At 43.4% G+C, this 18680-nt stretch overlaps 1 protein-coding gene across 2 annotated transcripts in view; it reads right to left on the bottom strand.

The window, feature by feature from the left end:
- Positions 1 to 18680, bottom strand: part of col4a3 (collagen, type IV, alpha 3) — a 62241-nt gene that overhangs the window by 26530 nt on the left and 17031 nt on the right. For both annotated transcript variants that reach the window (XR_003937132.1, XM_030152364.1), the window contains exons 10-28: positions 17216 to 17278; positions 17099 to 17134; positions 16874 to 16921; positions 16693 to 16767; positions 16276 to 16320; positions 15909 to 15971; positions 15784 to 15828; positions 15548 to 15601; positions 15430 to 15471; positions 15271 to 15352; positions 13982 to 14017; positions 12039 to 12203; positions 10959 to 11051; positions 10216 to 10311; positions 6009 to 6079; positions 4799 to 4987; positions 831 to 999; positions 616 to 708; positions 436 to 540 (exon numbers count right to left, since the gene is read on the bottom strand). Coding sequence is in view for 1 of the 2 variants with exons in the window: in XM_030152364.1 (XP_030008224.1) it covers positions 436 to 540; positions 616 to 708; positions 831 to 999; positions 4799 to 4987; positions 6009 to 6079; positions 10216 to 10311; positions 10959 to 11051; positions 12039 to 12203; positions 13982 to 14017; positions 15271 to 15352; positions 15430 to 15471; positions 15548 to 15601; positions 15784 to 15828; positions 15909 to 15971; positions 16276 to 16320; positions 16693 to 16767; positions 16874 to 16921; positions 17099 to 17134; positions 17216 to 17278 (1570 nt within the window). In the remaining variant the exon portion in view is untranslated. The remainder of the gene's footprint in view (positions 1 to 435; positions 541 to 615; positions 709 to 830; positions 1000 to 4798; positions 4988 to 6008; positions 6080 to 10215; positions 10312 to 10958; positions 11052 to 12038; positions 12204 to 13981; positions 14018 to 15270; positions 15353 to 15429; positions 15472 to 15547; positions 15602 to 15783; positions 15829 to 15908; positions 15972 to 16275; positions 16321 to 16692; positions 16768 to 16873; positions 16922 to 17098; positions 17135 to 17215; positions 17279 to 18680) is intronic.

The following is an 18680-nucleotide window of genomic DNA, read 5'->3' as shown; positions in this document are numbered from 1 at the left end:
TCCAGGAAAAACATTATTTTGTATTTTTTTGGTAGAGGCTCCTGGTGCTGGCTAAAGACGTTCACTTTGTCTTTTGTTTATATAATTATACTTCTCTTTTTTCTTTTGTTCAGACAAGGTATAGTTTTTTAGATGTTACCTGCTTGACAGTTTCGACTGTGACTCCAGTCTTCCTCAGAAGCGTCATCCGACGTGCTGCTGACGTGTCATTGATCAGCTGGTCGGCTCGACGGACACTGACGGAAACTGTCAAGCAGGTAACATCTAAAAAACTATACCTTGTCTGAACAAAAGAAAAAAGAGAAGTATAGCTCCTGGTGCTTTTGGAGCAGCATCTAGTGGACATGAGTGGTATTACATCTCCAACAGATTCAGCCATTCGGCCTGTTTTCATTTCAGTCTAAATGTTACAACCACCACAGCTGTAATCCTGACCTTTGACCCCGGGGAAGCCTGGAGGACCCTGCACAGAAAATCCTGCATCTCCTTTTTCTCCATTTGGTCCAACAGGTCCTGGATCACCTATACGTCCAGTCATACCTAAGACCAGCAGAAAACAGGTAGTTAGCCGGATCCTCTGATGCACCAGACCTGTGTCTGAGCCTGATGACTCACCTTCATGTCCTGGGCTTCCAGGTACACCTTTGACCCCTTTTGGACCTGGATCTCCAGGAGCTGTTCGGATTTCACCTGGAGCACCTTTTTCCCCTGGAGAAAACAAACAAACAAACAAACAAACAAACAAACAAACAAACAAACAAACAAACAAACAATAAGCCTTGAGTCCAGTCTTGGACCCTTTTCTTGACCACCCCAGTCCATGATCTCACCTGGTTTTCCAGGATCTCCTCGCTGCCCTATCACTCCCATGTCTCCTGGTGGTCCTGGAGGTCCTGGACGTCCAATACCAGAAGGTCCTGGAGGGCCCACTTGCCCTATTGGTCCTCTGGGACCGGTCTCTCCAAAAGGACCCTGGTCCCCCTTTGGCCCCGGAGGCCCCTGAGCAGATCAGACACCAGGTCCATCACAGTCCTTTAGAACCATCCTCACTCAGTCTGAGGTTCATTCAGTCTCACTTTGTGTTGAACTGGGTTCATTCTTATCTTTAACATGTGTTTTTATGTTTTAGGTCTTTTACGTTGGGTCAGTGAATGCATCATCCAGTCAGTGTGGCTCCCCCAGGTGGTAAAACCAGTAAGTACGTAAGTAGATAGATAGATAGATAGATAGATAGATAGATAGATAGATAGATAGATAGATAGATAGATAGATAGATAGATAGATAGATAGATAGATAGATACTTTATTAATTCCGAGGGACAAGACAAAAAGCAGACAGACCAACACAGAACAAAACAAAAAACAGTGGGTTAGTAACCAGGTTGACATTAAGGTTAGTATATATACTCTACATCAGTGGTCCCCAACCTTTTTTGTTCTACAAACCAGTTTCATGCATGAAAATTTTCCGCAGACCAGGTAGAGGTGCAGGGGTTCCAATAACAAAAACCTTTGTCAGTTCAGAGCATGTGATCTGAAACACTTCCACTGTATATCAGGCAATTCCACTGATTCTACAGTAGAATATCAACTCACCCTAATGCAGAACCAGTGGAACCCTGGACTGGTTTCCCTGCAACTAGACGGTCCCATCTGGGGCTAAAGGGAGACACACAGTCCAGGTGTGTTCCATAGATCCAGTCTACTACTGTAACTGTCATCGCAGAAAACCCACACACACAGATATGAGGGTGGAAACAGAAGGACTTTAAGGACTTTTGTGGTGATATCCACATGTTCTGCTGTGACTTAAATCCAGAATGCACAGAGGGTTGAAGTTGTCTCAAACATGGATGGATGTGTCGGAGCAGTTTGGAGACGCTTGTGTGTCACCTGTTGGGATGAACCTGGAACTGAGGCAGGAATCCTGATATGTCCTTCTACATGCAGCTTTGTGTTTGCAGTCTGTGACCCTTCTACAGTCTGTGACCCTTCTATAGTCTGTGACCCTTCTGCAGTCTGTGACCCTTCTACAGTCTGTGACCCTTCTATAGTCTGTGACCCTTCTGCAGTCTGTGACCCTTCTATAGTCTGTGACCCTTCTACAGTCTGTGACCCTTCTATAGTCTGTGACCCTTCTGCAGTCTGTGACCCTTCTGCAGTCTGTGACCCTTCTGCAGTCTGTGACCCTTCTGCAGTCTGTGACCCTTCTACAGTCTGTGACCCTTCTAGAGTCTGTGACCCTTCTACAGTCTGTGATCCTTCTGTGACCCTTCTACAGTCTGTGACCCTTCTGTGACCCTTCTGCAGTCTGTGACCCTTCTGTGACCCCTCTACAGTCTGTGACCCTTCTGCAGTCTGTGACCCTTCTGTGACCCTTCTGCAGTCTGTGACCCTTCTGTGACCCTTCTAGAGTCTGTGACCCTTCTACAGTCTGTGACCCTTCTGTGACCCTTCTACAGTCTTAGACCCTTCTACAGTCTGTGACCCTTCTAGAGTCTGTGACCCTTCTATAGTCTGTGACCCTTCTGCAGTCTGTGACCCTTCTGCAGTCTGTGACCCTTCTACAGTCTGTGACCCTTCTATAGTCTGTGACCCTTCTGCAGTCTGTGACCCTTCTGCAGTCTGTGACCCTTCTGCAGTCTGTGACCCTTCTATAGTCTGTGACCCTTCTATAGTCTGTGACCCTTCTGTGACCCTTCTGCAGTCTGTGACCCTTCTACAGTCTGTGACCCTTCTAGAGTCTGTGACCCTTCTACAGTCTGTGATCCTTCTGTGACCCTTCTACAGTCTGTGACCCTTCTGTGACCCTTCTGCAGTCTGTGACCCTTCTGTGACCCCTCTACAGTCTGTGACCCTTCTGCAGTCTGTGACCCTTCTGTGACCCTTCTGCAGTCTGTGACCCTTCTGTGACCCTTCTAGAGTCTGTGACCCTTCTACAGTCTGTGACCCTTCTGTGACCCTTCTACAGTCTTAGACCCTTCTACAGTCTGTGACCCTTCTAGAGTCTGTGACCCTTCTGCAGTCTGTGACCCTTCTGTGACCCTTCTACAGTCTTAGACCCTTCTACAGTCTGTGACCCTTCTGTGACCCCTCTACAGTCTGTGACCCTTCTGCAGTCTGTGACCCTTCTGTGACCCTTCTACAGTCTGTGACCCTTCTGTGACCCCTCTACAGTCTGTGACCCCTCTACAGTCTGTGACCCTTCTGTGACCCCTCTACAGTCTGTGACCCTTCTGTGACCCTTCTACAGTCTGTGACCCTTCTGTGACCCCTCTACAGTCTGTGACCCTTCTGTGACCCCTCTACAGTCTGTGACCCTTCTGCAGTCTGTGACCCTTCTGTGACCCTTCTACAGTCTGTGACCCTTCTGCAGTCTGTGACCCTTCTGCAGTCTGTGACCCTTCTGTGACCCTTCTACAGTCTGTGACCCTTCTGTGACCCTTCTACAGTCTGTGACCCTCCTGCAGTCTGTGACCCTTCTGTGACCCCTCTACAGTCTGTGAGACTTCTGTGACCCTTCTACAGTCTGTGACCCTTCTGTGACCCTTCTGCAGTCTGTGACCCTTCTGCAGTCTGTGACCCTTCTGTGACCCTTCTACAGTCTGTGACCCTTCTACTGTCTGTGACCCTTCTGTGACCCTTCTACAGTCTGTGACCCTTCTACAGTCTGTGACCCTTCTACAGTCTGTGACCCTTCTGTGACCCTTCTACAGTCTGTGACCCTTCTACAGTCTGTGACCCTTCTGTGACCCTTCTACAGTCTGTGACCCTTCTACTGTCTGTGACCCTTCTGTGACCCTTCTACAGTCTGTGACCCTTCTGCAGTCTGTGACCCTTCTACAGTCTGTGACCCTTCTGTGACCCTTCTACACTCTGTGACCCTTCTGTGACCCTTCTACAGTCTGTGACCCTTCTGCAGTCTGTGACCCTTCTACAGTCTGTGACCCTTCTGTGACCCTTCTACAGTCTGTGACCCTTCTGCAGTCTGTGACCCTTCTGTGACCCTTCTACAGTCTGTGACCCTTCTGCAGTCTGTGACCCTTCTGTGACCCTTCTGCAGTCTGTGACCCTTCTGTGACCCTTCTACAGTCTGTGACCCTTCTGTGACCCTTCTACAGTCTGTGACCCTTCTGCAGTCTGTGACCCTTCTACTGTCTGTGACCCTTCTGTGACCCTTCTACAGTCTGTGACCCTTCTGCAGTCTGTGACCCTTCTACAGTCTGTGACCCTTCTGTGACCCTTCTACAGTCTGTGACCCTTCTACAGTCTGTGACCCTTCTGTGACCCTTCTACAGTCTGTGACCCCTCTACTGTCTGTGACCCTTCTGTGACCCTTCTACAGTCTGTGACCCTTCTGCAGTCTGTGACCCTTCTGTGACCCTTCTACAGTCTGTGACCCTTCTGCAGTCTGTGACCCTTCTACAGTCTGTGACCCTTCTACAGTCTGTGACCCTTCTGCAGTCTGTGACCCTTCTGCAGTCTGTGACCCTTCTACAGCCTCATTGTTTCCTTGTTTTTTCCCAAAAAAGTTCTCCAGTGAATTTTGTTTTTGGCTCATTTCTTTAGCTTGTGTTTCTACTGATTCATGAGCGGTTGTGAGGCGAGGGCGGAAACGGTCACTTTTCAAAATAAAATCTCCACAAGACTAATGGAAAAAATTGCTTTAATATTAACCACATTTTTTTTCTTTGCGGCCTGGTACCAAATGATCCACGGACTGGTACCGGTCCAGGGACTGAGGGTTGGGGACCCCTGCTCTAAAATACACAAAAGACTTTCCTCTAAAAGCACTCACAGGGTTTCCTCTCTGTCCCTGATTTCCTTTGGGTCCTGGGACTCCGGAGGATCCGTCGGGCCCATCGACACCAGGAGGACCCTGCACCCCTTGGACTCCATCCTCACCCTTTTGTCCCACCCTCTGCATAATCCCAGGTTCTCCAACAGGCCCTGGAGGTCCAGGTAGTCCAGGAAAACCAAAAGTTCCCTGCAGACCCACACAGTGATCAAAGATGAATGGTTTGAACATCAGAGGTGATGAAGTAGAAGTTCCCACACTGGTGTAAAAACAGTCAGAGGTAAAAGGACTGATTTAACATCCTCCACATAGAACAGAAGTTAGATACAAGTATTCACTACATCTGTTTTATTCACACAGCTTTGACAATTCTGACACATACTGAGAAGGTCTGAGATGTTTCAGGCGTTTTTATGTCCAGGTGAGTATATTAAACACACCTTACACTTCATGTTATTAAAGGTATTAAAGGCTATTAGTTTTCACAATTTGTTTTAGATCACAATTCAAAAGTTGTTCATTTTTGTATGATTTTTTTTTTATTCTGATCCACCCACTAAATCCATCCCATAATAAACAGTGTTAACTTCCTACACTAACACCCTTCTACCAAGTGAGTACAAAATACACACTGACACATTTAACATTTGACCTAGAACCAAAAATAATAATTATATGAATCAATGTTGGTGTTAATCACTGACAGATGACAGGAGAAACTAATAAACAAATAACTAATACAAATTATATGTAGAATACTGAACAAAAAAAGGTTTTTGTGTTTTTCGCATCAAAAAATATGGTTTGTTTCCATTACAAACATGACATTTAAAGGGTTAAAATATGACAGTTGAGTGTTTAGTAGTTCTGTTTATGGCTCAAGTTGATAAGATACAAAAAATTGTAAAAAAAAATAAAAATAAAAATAAAGAACAAACTGTATGAAAAACATTTTGACGTGACTGCGGTGCTGTGCAGATTATGTGCTTTACGTGGTTAAAGGACTCTATGAGCGGGAAAACGAAGGGTTAACTCTGACCTGAGGTTTCACTCACATCATATGAACAGATTCAGTCATTTACTGCAGCGTGTCCGTGTTGAAACATGAAGCTGTTATTACTACAGTGATCAGGAAGTCCAAATGTCAACCAAAGGTCAGCTGAGTGTGGACGGACAGACAGACAGACCAATAGGAACAGAGGACACTCACCTGTGGACCAGGTGGACCGCTGACACCTTTGACCCCTCTATGACCTTTGGGACCAGGCAAACCCACTGGACCTGGAACCAGAAACACAGGACACACAGGTGTTTCCCTGGTCACATCCTACAGGTGATAAAGGTCAAAGGTCACACTGTATTACACTGACCAACAATATAAACACACCATGTACAATATTTGTGTAACATGAGACCCAAAATGAGCTCATGAAGTCTTACAACTGTAAAATACAGTTAACTTCACTTGCTCAGTGATCCAGTGACTCCACCCACACCTGTCCGGACCAAGGTTCTAACAGTTTTGGATTTTTCATTATAGTTTAGTTTTATTTAGTTTTAACTTTTTTTTCTCTAATTCAGTTAGTTTTAATTCATTTTTAGAGCAGGCTTGCTAGTTTTTATTAGTTTGCGTTTTCTTCTAAATGCTTAGTTTTAGTTTAGTTTTATTTTTTCATATTCAAATAAATCCCAGACAGGACTTTGCTGCTTTCTCCCGACTTTAGTCTCCATGTTTCCAGGTAGAGTGGGGACCAGAAGACAACTGGAAACCACAAGTGACGGACCGTCAAGTGTTGTATGGAGCTGCTAGCTAAAACTACTCAGATGAAATAAATCCATTTCAGATCAATCTGACATTTACAAAGATGAAAACTAAGGGAATTTTATCCATGATTTTATCCCTTTTAGTTTTGTAAACACACAAAACAGTTTCAGTTAGTTATTGTTTTTTTCTTTTACTTATAGTTTTTATTTATTTCAGTTAATGAAAAGGTTTTTTCAATTCCAGTTTTCGTCATTTCGTTAGTTTTCGTTAATGATAATAACCTTGGACCAGACGCTGCTCAGACAGCGTTAACAGGATTCAGACAGTCCTTGTCCTGGGGACAGTTAAAGGACACTGTCCCTGTGAGCGGTTTGAACCTCTGGCCTTCTTAGTTCTCAGGTTCTGGACCTGGTGCTGAGTTGGAGTCACAGGGCAGAGCATAGGCCTCGACCTGCTAGCTCTAGTTTGGTTTGTTCCTGATAATCATATTGTCATCATTTTTTCATCCTTGGACATATTTCCATGTTGGGTCCACAGACCAGAATACTTTTGTGTATCCTCGTCTTTTTCTTTGTTTTATTCTTGTGACCCAAATGTTTGATGTTCCACTCCATGTCCACTTCTTCTCATCACCAGGTTCCAGGTCTGTCAGTCAAACAGGAAGAAGGCGGTTCCCAAACCTTTTATAGCAGAAGGCATCAGAATGTACCAAGTGTGGCAGCAATCAGAGGGGACTTTATTAACCCTTAAATGCCCTAAACCAGGGGTGTCCAACCCTGGTCCTCCAGATCTACTGTTCTACATGCTTTAGGTGCGTCCCTCTTCCAACACCTGATTCAAATGATCAGCCTATCATCAAGTTCTGCAGAAGACTGATAAAGACTGTCAGGTGGACTGGAAGAGGAAACATCTAAAACCTGTAGGGTAGTGGCTCTGCAGGTCCAGGGTTGGAGACCGCTGCCCTAAAGAACCTCTGATCTGTTGTGAGACTTTTTGGGAAGAAGTACAAAAATAGGGTTTAGGTAGTGATCTGAGTATATTTCCATTAAATGGTCAAAGTACGGTGGCCCTCATCACACCTAAAATTAAAAGTAAACAAATGAATACTCAACAGCCGTGTTGGAGACTTTGTAATCACATGGATCCAGATCACACACATGTTTTGGAAATGCTCAAATATCCAACCCTTCTGGGGGAAGGTTCACTCAGCTCTGCGATGTGTTGGGACATGCAATCCCAAATTCTTGTCTCGTTCTGTACCTTGGACATTTGGAAGAAACGGTGCATAAAGAAGACAGATACCTTGTCAAGATCCTCCTGGTGGCCGGGAAGAAGGCCATAACAAAGAACTGGCTTAAAACTCGATGCTCCGTCTTATAAACAATGGCTTTCAATCATAGATGATAGACTAGTCATGGAACATCTGACATATAAACTGAAGTTAAAAGGAAGTCTGTTTATGAAAAACTGGGGAAAATGGCTGACATTCAGAGACAATGTATCTATTAACGGACCTTAAATATTTTGACACCAACACAGGCTGTTCTTTTCACTTGTTTGTTTTTCTGTTCTTCTGTTCTTTTCTTGCTCCTCAATTTGAGGAGATTGTATTGTATCGACAAAAATGAGAAATAAAAATTGTAAAAAAAAAAAAAAAAGTTTGGTGGCCCACAGGTGCAACAGCCCAAAAAATGATCCACTGTAAGAAAAAAAAATCATCCACTTTTTCAATTAAGGGGGGGCTGTTTACTCAAAAAGTCTCTTGCTTTAAAATGAAGGCCAGCGTAAAAAATAAAAGCATAGGCTGAAAATGTTTAAGCCCTTCAGCTAATGTGGCTAATGCTAAGGAAGTAACCCACAAGAAGTGGAGGCTGGTGCGCGAAAAATAAAGTTATTTTAAAAATTAAAAATAAAAAGCAGGACCAATGACCTACAGGACCAGAACCTATGGGAGCAGAACCTACAGGAGCAGAACCTATCACCTACAGGACCAGAATCTATGGGAGCAGAACCTACAAGAGCAGAACCTATGACCTACAGGAGCAGAACCTATGACCTATGGGAGCAGAACCTACAGGAGCAGAACCTATGAGAGCAGAACCTATAGGAGCAGAACCTATGAGAGCAGAACCTATGACCTACAGGAGCAGAACCTATGACCTATGGGAGCAGAACCTACAGGAGCAGAACCTACAGGAGCAGAACCTATAGGAGCAGAACCTATGACCTACAGGAGCAGAACCTATGGGAGCAGAACCTACGGGAGCAGAACCTATAGGAGCAGAACCTACGGAAGCAGAACCTATGACCTATGTGAGCAGAACCTACGGGAGCAGAACCTACGGGAGCAGAACCTACGGGAGCAGAACCTATGGAAGCAGAACCTATGGGAGCAGAACCTATGACCTATGGGAGCAGAACCTACGGGAGCAGAACCTATAGGAGCAGAACCTATAGGAACAGAACCTATGGGAGCAGAACCTACGGGAGCAGAACCTACAGGAGCAGAACCTATAGGAGCAGAACCTATGGGAGCAGAACCTATGGGAGCAGAACTTATGACCCCTGGGAGCAGAACCTATTGGAGCAGAACCTACGGGAGCAGAACCTACGGGAGCAGAACTTATGGGAGCAGAACCTATGGGAGCAGCCACTGATGGACCATCGTTGATTGTGGATGATGGAGTATAAGTAAACCAGTATCCGTCAGTCAGACAGATTGAGTTAAAGTACATGTTGGTGTTCTCCATTGTCCTAGAGACATGACCCAGCACTGGTTGAGATATATATATATATATATATATATATATATATATATATATATATATATATATATATTACTTGTCTTGTCCAGTATCCTTACAGCAGAATTGTAGTCTGACTGCCTTTTTGTGCTGAACAATGTTGGTTGATAATGTGTGTTCTTGGAGTCATACTCTGAACCCAAGCAGAAGTCCATCTCCTCAATATTTAATGTCATGGTTCAATTCTATCTTCTGTATGTCAACGTGGCGGAAAAATTTACTTTTTATATTTTATACTCTTTATATTTTATACCGTTAGTACATCTTCTTTTAATGCTGAGTCATTGTTCATTATGTGTGATGTTTACAACTCTGTAGCACCCCGACCCAGGAACGGAGTTCTTTCTTGCCTTGAGTTAAAACCCGAACACCTAAATGTCTGGATGTGCAGATAGGTGATGGCGCCTGCATGCTAGCTATGACTTAAACAAGGTTAGGGGTAAGAGGTCAATATGACCTCTTCCCCCCAAACGGGAAGCGTTGGTATGGAGTGGTACGATTTACATATGGGGATGTCATCTGGGTGTCACCATCAGGGGGGTTGGATTTAGGGTCTATATAATCTTTAATATTTTCATGTTTAATCAGACTTCACTTACAGAGTTTCTCTGTGATTGACTTCTCAATAAATGCATTTATTATTTTAACTCTAACTTTCTCTCCTCCTCTTTGTGTGGGTTATCAGTTGAACATTTCCACAACATGAATTAAATTAATTTATATTGACATTGGAACCCATTGTCTTTCTAATGGGACTGAAAGGACACATGAGTCCAGGACCTGCTGAGCTTCAGTTTGAATGGGTTGAAGTGTTGTCTGGTTTCACAGAGGTCGAAGGCGAGTCTTACCTAGAACCCCGTCTTCACCTGGTTCTCCTGGATCACCTGGGGGTCCAGGGCGTCCGTAAACAAATGTACAGGTTGTGCACAGCTCCCCCTTCTCACCTACGAAACAAACACCAGTCAGTCAATGTGGTGTGGATCTGAGTCTTAATGTCCAACTGGAGGACCACTGTCCCCCACATCTAGATCTACTGTCCCCCATATCTGGATCTACTGTCCCCCACATCTGGATCTACTGCCCCCACATCTAGATCTACTGTCCCCCACATCTGGATCTACTGTCCCCCACATCTGGATCTACTGCCCCCACATCTAGATCTACTGTCCCCCACATCTGGATCTACTGTCCCCCACATCTGGATCTACTGCCCCCACATCTAGATCTACTGTCCCCCACATCTGGATCTACTGTCCCCCACATCTGGATCTACTGCCCCCACATCTAGATCTACTGTCCCCCACATCTGGATCTACTGCCCCCACATCTAGATCTACTGTCCCCCATATCTGGATCTACTGTCCCCCACATCTGGATCTACTGCCCCCACATCTGGATCTACTGCCCCCACATCTGGATCTACTGTCCCCCATATCTGGATCTACTGTCCCCCACATCTGGATCTACTGCCCCCACATCTGGATCTACTGCCCCCACATCTGGATCTACTGTCCCCACATCTGGATCTACTGCCCCCACAGTAGGTCTGGCCAACATATCGAGTCACATGACGTCCTGTTCACCTGCTCACCTGGTGCTCCGTACGCTCCTCTGGTCCCAGGAAGTCCCATCAACCCTTTCGCACCTTTGACTCCTGGAGCGCCGACACCCCCCGGCAGGAAATCTGAGAACCAAGACATGGATATGAATAAGACCTCAGTCTAGACCACAGGACAGGTCCAAACATAAAACACAACAGGTCCAAGAACTGGTCTGTCTGTAGTTTTTGTCTCGTGGGTTTGACTTCAGGTGTTTCTCAGTATCAAGTTTGCAGAGTTCAGTCTTGGTATGAACGGACCCAGAAAGCGGACCTCCAAGAACCCAAGTCTTTCTGTTATTGGACGGTTCCTTGTGAACTTTCCTCCTGGTTCTGCTGGATTTCCACCATTGACTCCCTGATGTCGTGGCTCAGAGGTTAACTTTATCATTACAAAAGTTATAAAAGGTTTGCTTTGACGTTAACGACGGGCTTTGACGAAGGTTGAACTGTCCGGGGACTTTTAGAATTATTTAAATGTTGTTTTTTTTGGGAGACCGCCTGTTCAGGACCAAAACGTAGACTGGTTTAAATATGACAACAACAATAACAGAAGTATTTCCTTGAAGAAAAAACTTACAATTGTAAGTCACCTTTGAGAGTAAATTGAAAGTAGCACAAAATGCATCATGGGATATTAAACAGCCAAGTCACCACACAGTCCATCCTTGGTTTAACGGACGAGACAAGAACAGCTGAGAATTCCAACAGAACTTGGAACAGAACTTGGACCTCGTCTGATGACGTTTCATTCAATGGTGAGAACAGAAGAGCAGTAAAGAACGTGTATTGACAAACACCTTTTGTCTTCAGCTTGTCACGTCTTTTGTGTTATTTTTGTTTTGTTGCATCTCATTTTCAGTTCTTTTTATTCCAATATATTTATGGTTTTATCATTTATTTCCGATCATTTACATTCCTGTTCTTAGTTTCTTCTGCTGCACATTCAGACTCAACCCTGACATCTGGTCATTATAATACACTGTTGCTATAGTAACTTCATATGACAGATGAGGTCAATCCAGGTCCAGGACCACAGAGACCTGGATGACAGACACAGATACACTACAGCACCTGGTACTCCTGGTTCTCCTGGTTCTCCCACAGGTCCGGGTGCACCTGGGACTCCGGTCTTTCCTGGGGGTCCAATGATGAAGGGACCCGGATCTCCTGGTTCTCCTTTAGATCCGGTGAAACCAGGCGGGCCTTGGGGGCCCATTGGACCAGGGAGACCCACACCTACAGAGGGAGTCTGCAGGTTCAGTATCATCCACTAATGATTAGCACTGATCATAAGTTGCTTTTTCATTGACCCTTAAATTATGCAAATATAACTTAAACAGGTGGTTTGTCAGGCGTAGCAGAATTGGTATAGTGTGCAAAACTGCAATGGAAAGACCTCTTTGTGCAACTAGATTCACATGAACAACAGCAAAAAAACAAAAAAAACAACAACAAAAAAAAACCGGATGTTGATGGATGTTACAACAAGTGATATGCGATATATGTGGAGACATGAGGAAACCAAAATCATTTTTGAATTTAATATGAGATAGAGGGATAACGAGCATTCTAGATTCAAAACAACAGATATTTATGTTCGTCATGATGTTTATGGAACAACGTCTTGCAACATCTCGCAATAATAAATAAACAAATCATCGCATTTGAGATTTAATGGGAAAAACCAACTTTACGCACTCTGTTTTTTTAGTAAATATCGGTAAAGTTTTCTGCCGAGGTCCAACGGAAAAATGAAAAATTAAAGCATGAAAAATTAAAATAACCCATAAAGACTCAGTGCTACTTTCGTGTCAGTTCCCAAATGATTTTTTTTTTATATTTAACCTTTCTTAAGTGATTTATCACCTTTTATTCAATATTATCCTCTGTATTTTTCATTTTTTCAATGAAAATCATCTGTTTTCCCATATTTAACTCGCTGATCATGTAGATGTTCATAAAAGTTCCAATTTAAGTTAATTGTCATAATATCAGAAACTGAGAAAAATTAACAAAACGTGACTTTTTCAACAAAATGTACCATTAACTGAACATAAACCCAGTGTGTCCATCCACTGTCATTGATCCAACTCCATGGGTTTTACTGGTCAATCAATACTGGAGAAGATGATGGTGTTTTCACGGTAACTGCGGAGCCTCTGAACGTCCAAATACGGTCATATCTGATGACCATGAAAAGATGAAAAACTGTATTTGACACCAGTTACTGACATGGATTGATAGGATTAGTGGATCAACAGGTATTGAACAGTTTAGATCAGTAGATGATTTAGGTTAAAGGTGGACGTTTGAGTTTTGATGGGTTAATCCCATACGTCTTCATATGGCATTGATCAGATCTGAAGTTGATTAGATTGAGTCCGTTTCAGTAAAAAAAAGGCTGACAATGGTTAAAAACTGATCAAAAATTAAGTAAAATAACTTTTCATCGGATCCTGGTGCATGTGTCGACCAAATGTGGTTCATCCAGGTCAAACTTTATGCTGAAGTTTGAGGATTAAATGTTTATTATTGAATCATTTCGTCCCTAATTTCCAATATTCCCACGAAGTATGTGAATATTTACTATATACGTATGTACGTAATTATAAAACTTCTAATATATAGTCACAATAGACTATCAATAACATTTCAACATGATTCAGATAGACCCATTACTAGTTTTGACATATTTTATATGATTAGTAATTGTACTTTTTATTCAAAATCTAATATAATAAATAAAAATAATAAATGAATGATTGGTTTTATTCCAGAGTACATGTCTTTGTTTCAGTGTGGAAACCACTGAATACTGTTGAAAGATGACTGAATTGTACTTTTTAAATTTGGGTGTTCAGTTTATAGACATTTCAACACCGAGATTTTTATTTTTACTGCAAATATGAATCAGTTCTATCACAGTTTCGTAAAAATGTTTAATAATACATCTGATAATCAGTCATAACTGGTCATTATTGATTATGAACAGAGTGAGACATTAGAGACAGTACCTGCTTCACCCTGAAGTCCAGGAAAACCAATGATCCCTGAAAACAGAAAAAACATCAGCGTCTATTTCAGAACTGTAAACCGGCTCAGATCAGCTCCAGCTGGAGGTTTTCATCAGAACACACAGAAAATCAGTAAAGGACAGAAATGAACAAGAGTATCTGCTCAAATATGGTGCATCATGATAACATATGGCATGATATGTCAAGATATGATACATCACAACAGGATCTAATACGTCATGATATGATGCATCAAATGATATGGTATGATTCATTGTGATATGATATGATATGATATGATACAACATGCCATATGATACAATACCACATGATATGATACATCACATGGTATGATACGTCATGATAAGATACATCATGATATGATACATCATGATAAGATACCCTACAATGTATCATCATAAGATACAATACTGCATGATGACATGTCACATGATACGACGCATCATGGTATGATATGATGTGATGTGATGTCATATGTTATGACCCTGGGTCATAATTTATCTATTTATATGTATATGTATGTGTTTTCTGTTTAGTGTGTGTGTTCTCCCCCGTCCTGTAGGTGTGCTGTGCCCTTTTTGTTTCCGTTTGTTGCAGGTTTCTGATTGGTGGAGCATGATTGCCCGGCTCTTTAAAGATGGCCCTGGAGCTCCCATCCTTGCTCGCTCTTGCCTCCTGTCAGCTCCCAACCCTGTGTTCGTGTGTGTGACCGTCAGTCTTCGTGCTCGTGGAAAACTCCGATTGTTTGTATTTGTAAATAGTTTTTGTTAAATCGAACCTTTTTCTGGTAGGGGAGGTCGGCTCTTTTGTTTTCCCATTTTCTCCTGTTTTTGGTTAGATAGTTAGGTAAGTTTTCTGTATTTTATTTCTTGCATTTATTTTGGATTAGGAAAGTTAGTAAATTGTAAAAGAAGGTATTTTGTTTGTTGTTTTAGCCGCTCCCTCCCCTAACCCTTCCTTAGTTGTTAAAACAAAAATACTGATAATAAATATTGTGAATCTTAGTTTTTGACTGACGTGTGTGCTTGGGAGCTGGGAGGGGACAAAAGTTGAGCCTATTATGTTCGCCCTGGTGAACCCCTAGGCCGGGGCGTAACACATATGATATGATATGATTAGTCTGGTATCTGGGCTAGTCCTGTATCTAGCCTATTCCAGGATCTGGTCTAGTGTTGTGGTCCTGTATCTGGTCCAGCCCTGTATGTGTTTTAGTCTTATATCTGGTCTAGTCTTGTGTCTGGTCTAGTCCTGTTGTGGTCCTGTGGTACCTATTTCTCCAGCAGCTCCTTGGGGGCCTCGGATCCCGGGGACTCCCCTCTGTCCCTTCAGGACAATGTGTCTCCAGAGGGTCTGTTGAAACACGGTGACAGACTGTGTTACTATGAACGTGGTGCAGGTTTTTGATGGTCTGCATTTGGTGGACTCACCTGTCCTGGTTCACCTGTAGACCCTCGCTCACCTTTCTCACCCTGAACACACAGAAACCACATTAAACTCCACAAGTCCCAGTAAGTGGACTTCAGCTGAACTCTGTACAGGACTCACCTGGGCTCCTTCGATACCTGGAGGACCGAGGTCTCCACGGACCCCAGGGTCTCCCTGGAGACACAGGGTCAGGGTTCAGGTTTTAGTCTGATGGATTTTACTGATTTTATCAGTGATTTGAACATACTTGTTTTCATTTTCTTTTCTCATTTTAGTCTTTTATATTTTTTTCAGTCTGTATCATCAGCTCAGCTCATTTATCAGTAGGACAACTGTCATACCGGTCACCGGGTTACCTGTTCTCCAAGTTCTCCGGGGAACCCGTCTTTCCCAGGTTTGCCCTGAAACACAAACCAGCCCTAGTTAGACCAGATCTAAACCTGGTTCACAGGGCTCAGGTTCAGCTGTGTCAGTGTCTTACCACTGATCCAGGGTCACCAGGGTTGCCTTTCTGTCCTTTAATGCCCAGCCTCCCTGGGAGACCCTGGAAGGACAAACAAACGCCACAGACAGAGTGAGGACGGGTCCATCACATCATGTCCTGAAGGTAAAAGGTGGAGCACGCACGACAAAAACAACACAAAATACACAAAAGATGAAACACAGTGAAGGTTGAAATGAGAGGACATTCTCTCACCAAGTTACCATGGCAACGGAGGACATTCTCCAAGTCAGTTACTATGGCAACAGAAGACATTCTCTGAGCTAATTGCTATGGCAACAGGGGACATTCTATGAATGAGTTACTATGGTAACGGGGGGCACACTCAGACAGTTCGGTCTCTTACAGGTGGTCCTCGACATCCCTTCGGTCCAACATCACCTGGTTCACCCTGAAACAAAACATGAACGAAAAATACAAAAAGAAACAAATATGAAAGAATTACAAAAGTAAAATATACAAGATGTAACATAAACTCAAATCAACCAATGTATAAATACACATTTAAAAACAAGACAGACTCTGTAGTACTGAAAGTGTTCCTCTGTAGTACTGAAAGTGTTCCTCTGTAGTACTGAAAGTGTTCCTCTGTAGTACTGAAAGTGTTCCTCTGTAGTGCTCATAGTAGTATTGACAGTTTTACTCTGTAGTACTGATAGTAGTATTGATAGTGTTATTCTGTAGTACTGATAGTGTTCCTCTGTAGTACTGATACTGATAGTTTGACTCTGTAGTCCCCTGCAGTACTTGACCTCAGACAGACCTTCAGTTCTTTGGGTCCTTCGGCGTACAGTTTGATTCCTTTCTGTCCTGGAATCCCCGGTGGACCACGATCGCCCTGGAAACCGACATGAGGACGAGGATGTCACATGTCTTTAAACATTCTCAAAAACCATCTGAAAAACACAAACTGATGTGATAGAACAGAAGTCTAAGAACTGAACCTTCTGTCCTTGAGGTCCTGGGATCACTGGACTAGGACCCTCCTGACCCTGGAACAAAGTCAAAGATCTGGAGTCAAACTCAAACATCAATGTTGATATTTAATCCTGAAAACATTCTGCACATCCCAGTTTATCTGACTGAAAACAGCCTTATCTGTTTATCATCTGATTAAAAACTTGCTTTTGTTGGTTCCTCCAGAACCGGATCTGTTGGCGTAAACTGACCTTCTCTCCCGTTAAACCTGACAGTCCTGGACTTCCCTGAATCAGAAGGTCAGAGGTCAGAACATCAGGTCACCAGACAGTGTTAAACAAAGGTTCAGATGAGGTTTGGAAACGTACTGGAAATCCAAGGGATCCTGGAGGTCCTGTAAGACCTGGTTGACCCTGCAGCCCGGGCTGTCCCTGTCACAGAGACACAGGTAAAGGTTCAAGTCCTGAACAGAGTTCCAGAGGGGTTCCACAGGTGATGTGGATCATCATTAATCCAGACTAAACTGTTTCACCACTGATCAAAACCTAACTATTATCCATAGCAGCTCATTGGTTGGCCCAAATGTCACTCGGGCCTTTTTGGAAATTTTGTCGCTAAGTGTATTGTGGGAAACGAAAGCGGTTTCTCAGAGATTTGGGTCAAAAACGATCCAGATCAACAACAAGCTGAACTCCTCCAGTCCACCAGGGTCGATTTCCAGACTGAGCCTAGTTAGTGGATGGAGGTAAAGGAGACATTTGGGTTCAGTTTCACCAACAGACAGACAAACTGCTGCTGCACGGAACTCACATTCCCACAATGCACTGCACCACAAAATGTACGAAAAGGCCTGAGTGACGTTTGGGTTTGTTCTGTAAACAGACACACTGTGTTTATGATGGAGTCATCTGCAAAAGTGTTCACTGTGAGGGAAGTGATTCAGGTGAAGAAGCACAGACAGACGAATGGAGTAGAGAGAATTAGGACATGACTGGGGTTAGGGTTAGGACATGACTGGGGTTAGGGTTAGGACATAACTGGGGTTAGGGTTAGGACATAACTGGGGTTAGGGTTAGGACATGACTGGGGTTAGGGTTAGGACATAACTGGGGTTGGACACATGTGGACAAACATCTGGGACCAAAGGCAGATGAGGTTTTAAGTTAGATTACTGATGTAATACTTCTACTTTTCCTTAAGTATATATTTTACAGGATATTTGTACTTTTACTGAAGTACTAAGCTTCAGTACTTCCTCCTTCACTGGATACGGGGCGATGGAGCCAAAGATCTCTGATGTCATTTGTTGCTTTTCCATCGGACATATGCAAAAAACTTTACCGATATTTGCTAAATGTCAAACAAACATAAGTATGTAATGTTGGTTTTTCCATTAAGGGAGGGGACTGAAGGGACCAAAGGGGGCTGATGGGGACCCAGGGAGTCCAGGTAGATCCGACCACAATAATCACTGATTATTCATCAATCTGTGACGACAGTTATGTTCGGAAATGTGATGTGTTTTAGGGCCCAGAGGAGACGTGGGCCCTCCAGGACCCTTAGGGAGTCCAAGTGTTGATGGAAAACCAGGAGAAGACGGACTCCCAGGACTCAAAGGTGGGATCAGTCAAATCAACACTGAACAAATGATAAAACTATGGATTATTGATGAAGTAAAGAACTGTGTGGAAATGGGAGGAGTCACAGATGAACAGACTGTTTTATTCTAATCTGTTCATCAGAAGTCATTTTTCTACTGGACATCTGCCCAAAACTTTACCGGTATTTACTAAATGTCCAACAAACTGATGAGCGCAATGTTGGTTTTTCCAT

Source organism: Sphaeramia orbicularis, chromosome 13, assembly GCF_902148855.1.
Source record: "Sphaeramia orbicularis chromosome 13, fSphaOr1.1, whole genome shotgun sequence".
NCBI lineage: Eukaryota > Metazoa > Chordata > Actinopteri > Kurtiformes > Apogonidae > Sphaeramia > Sphaeramia orbicularis.
The sequence above is the reverse complement of the archived record's forward strand: the minus strand, read 5'-3'. Positions and strand labels throughout refer to the sequence as shown.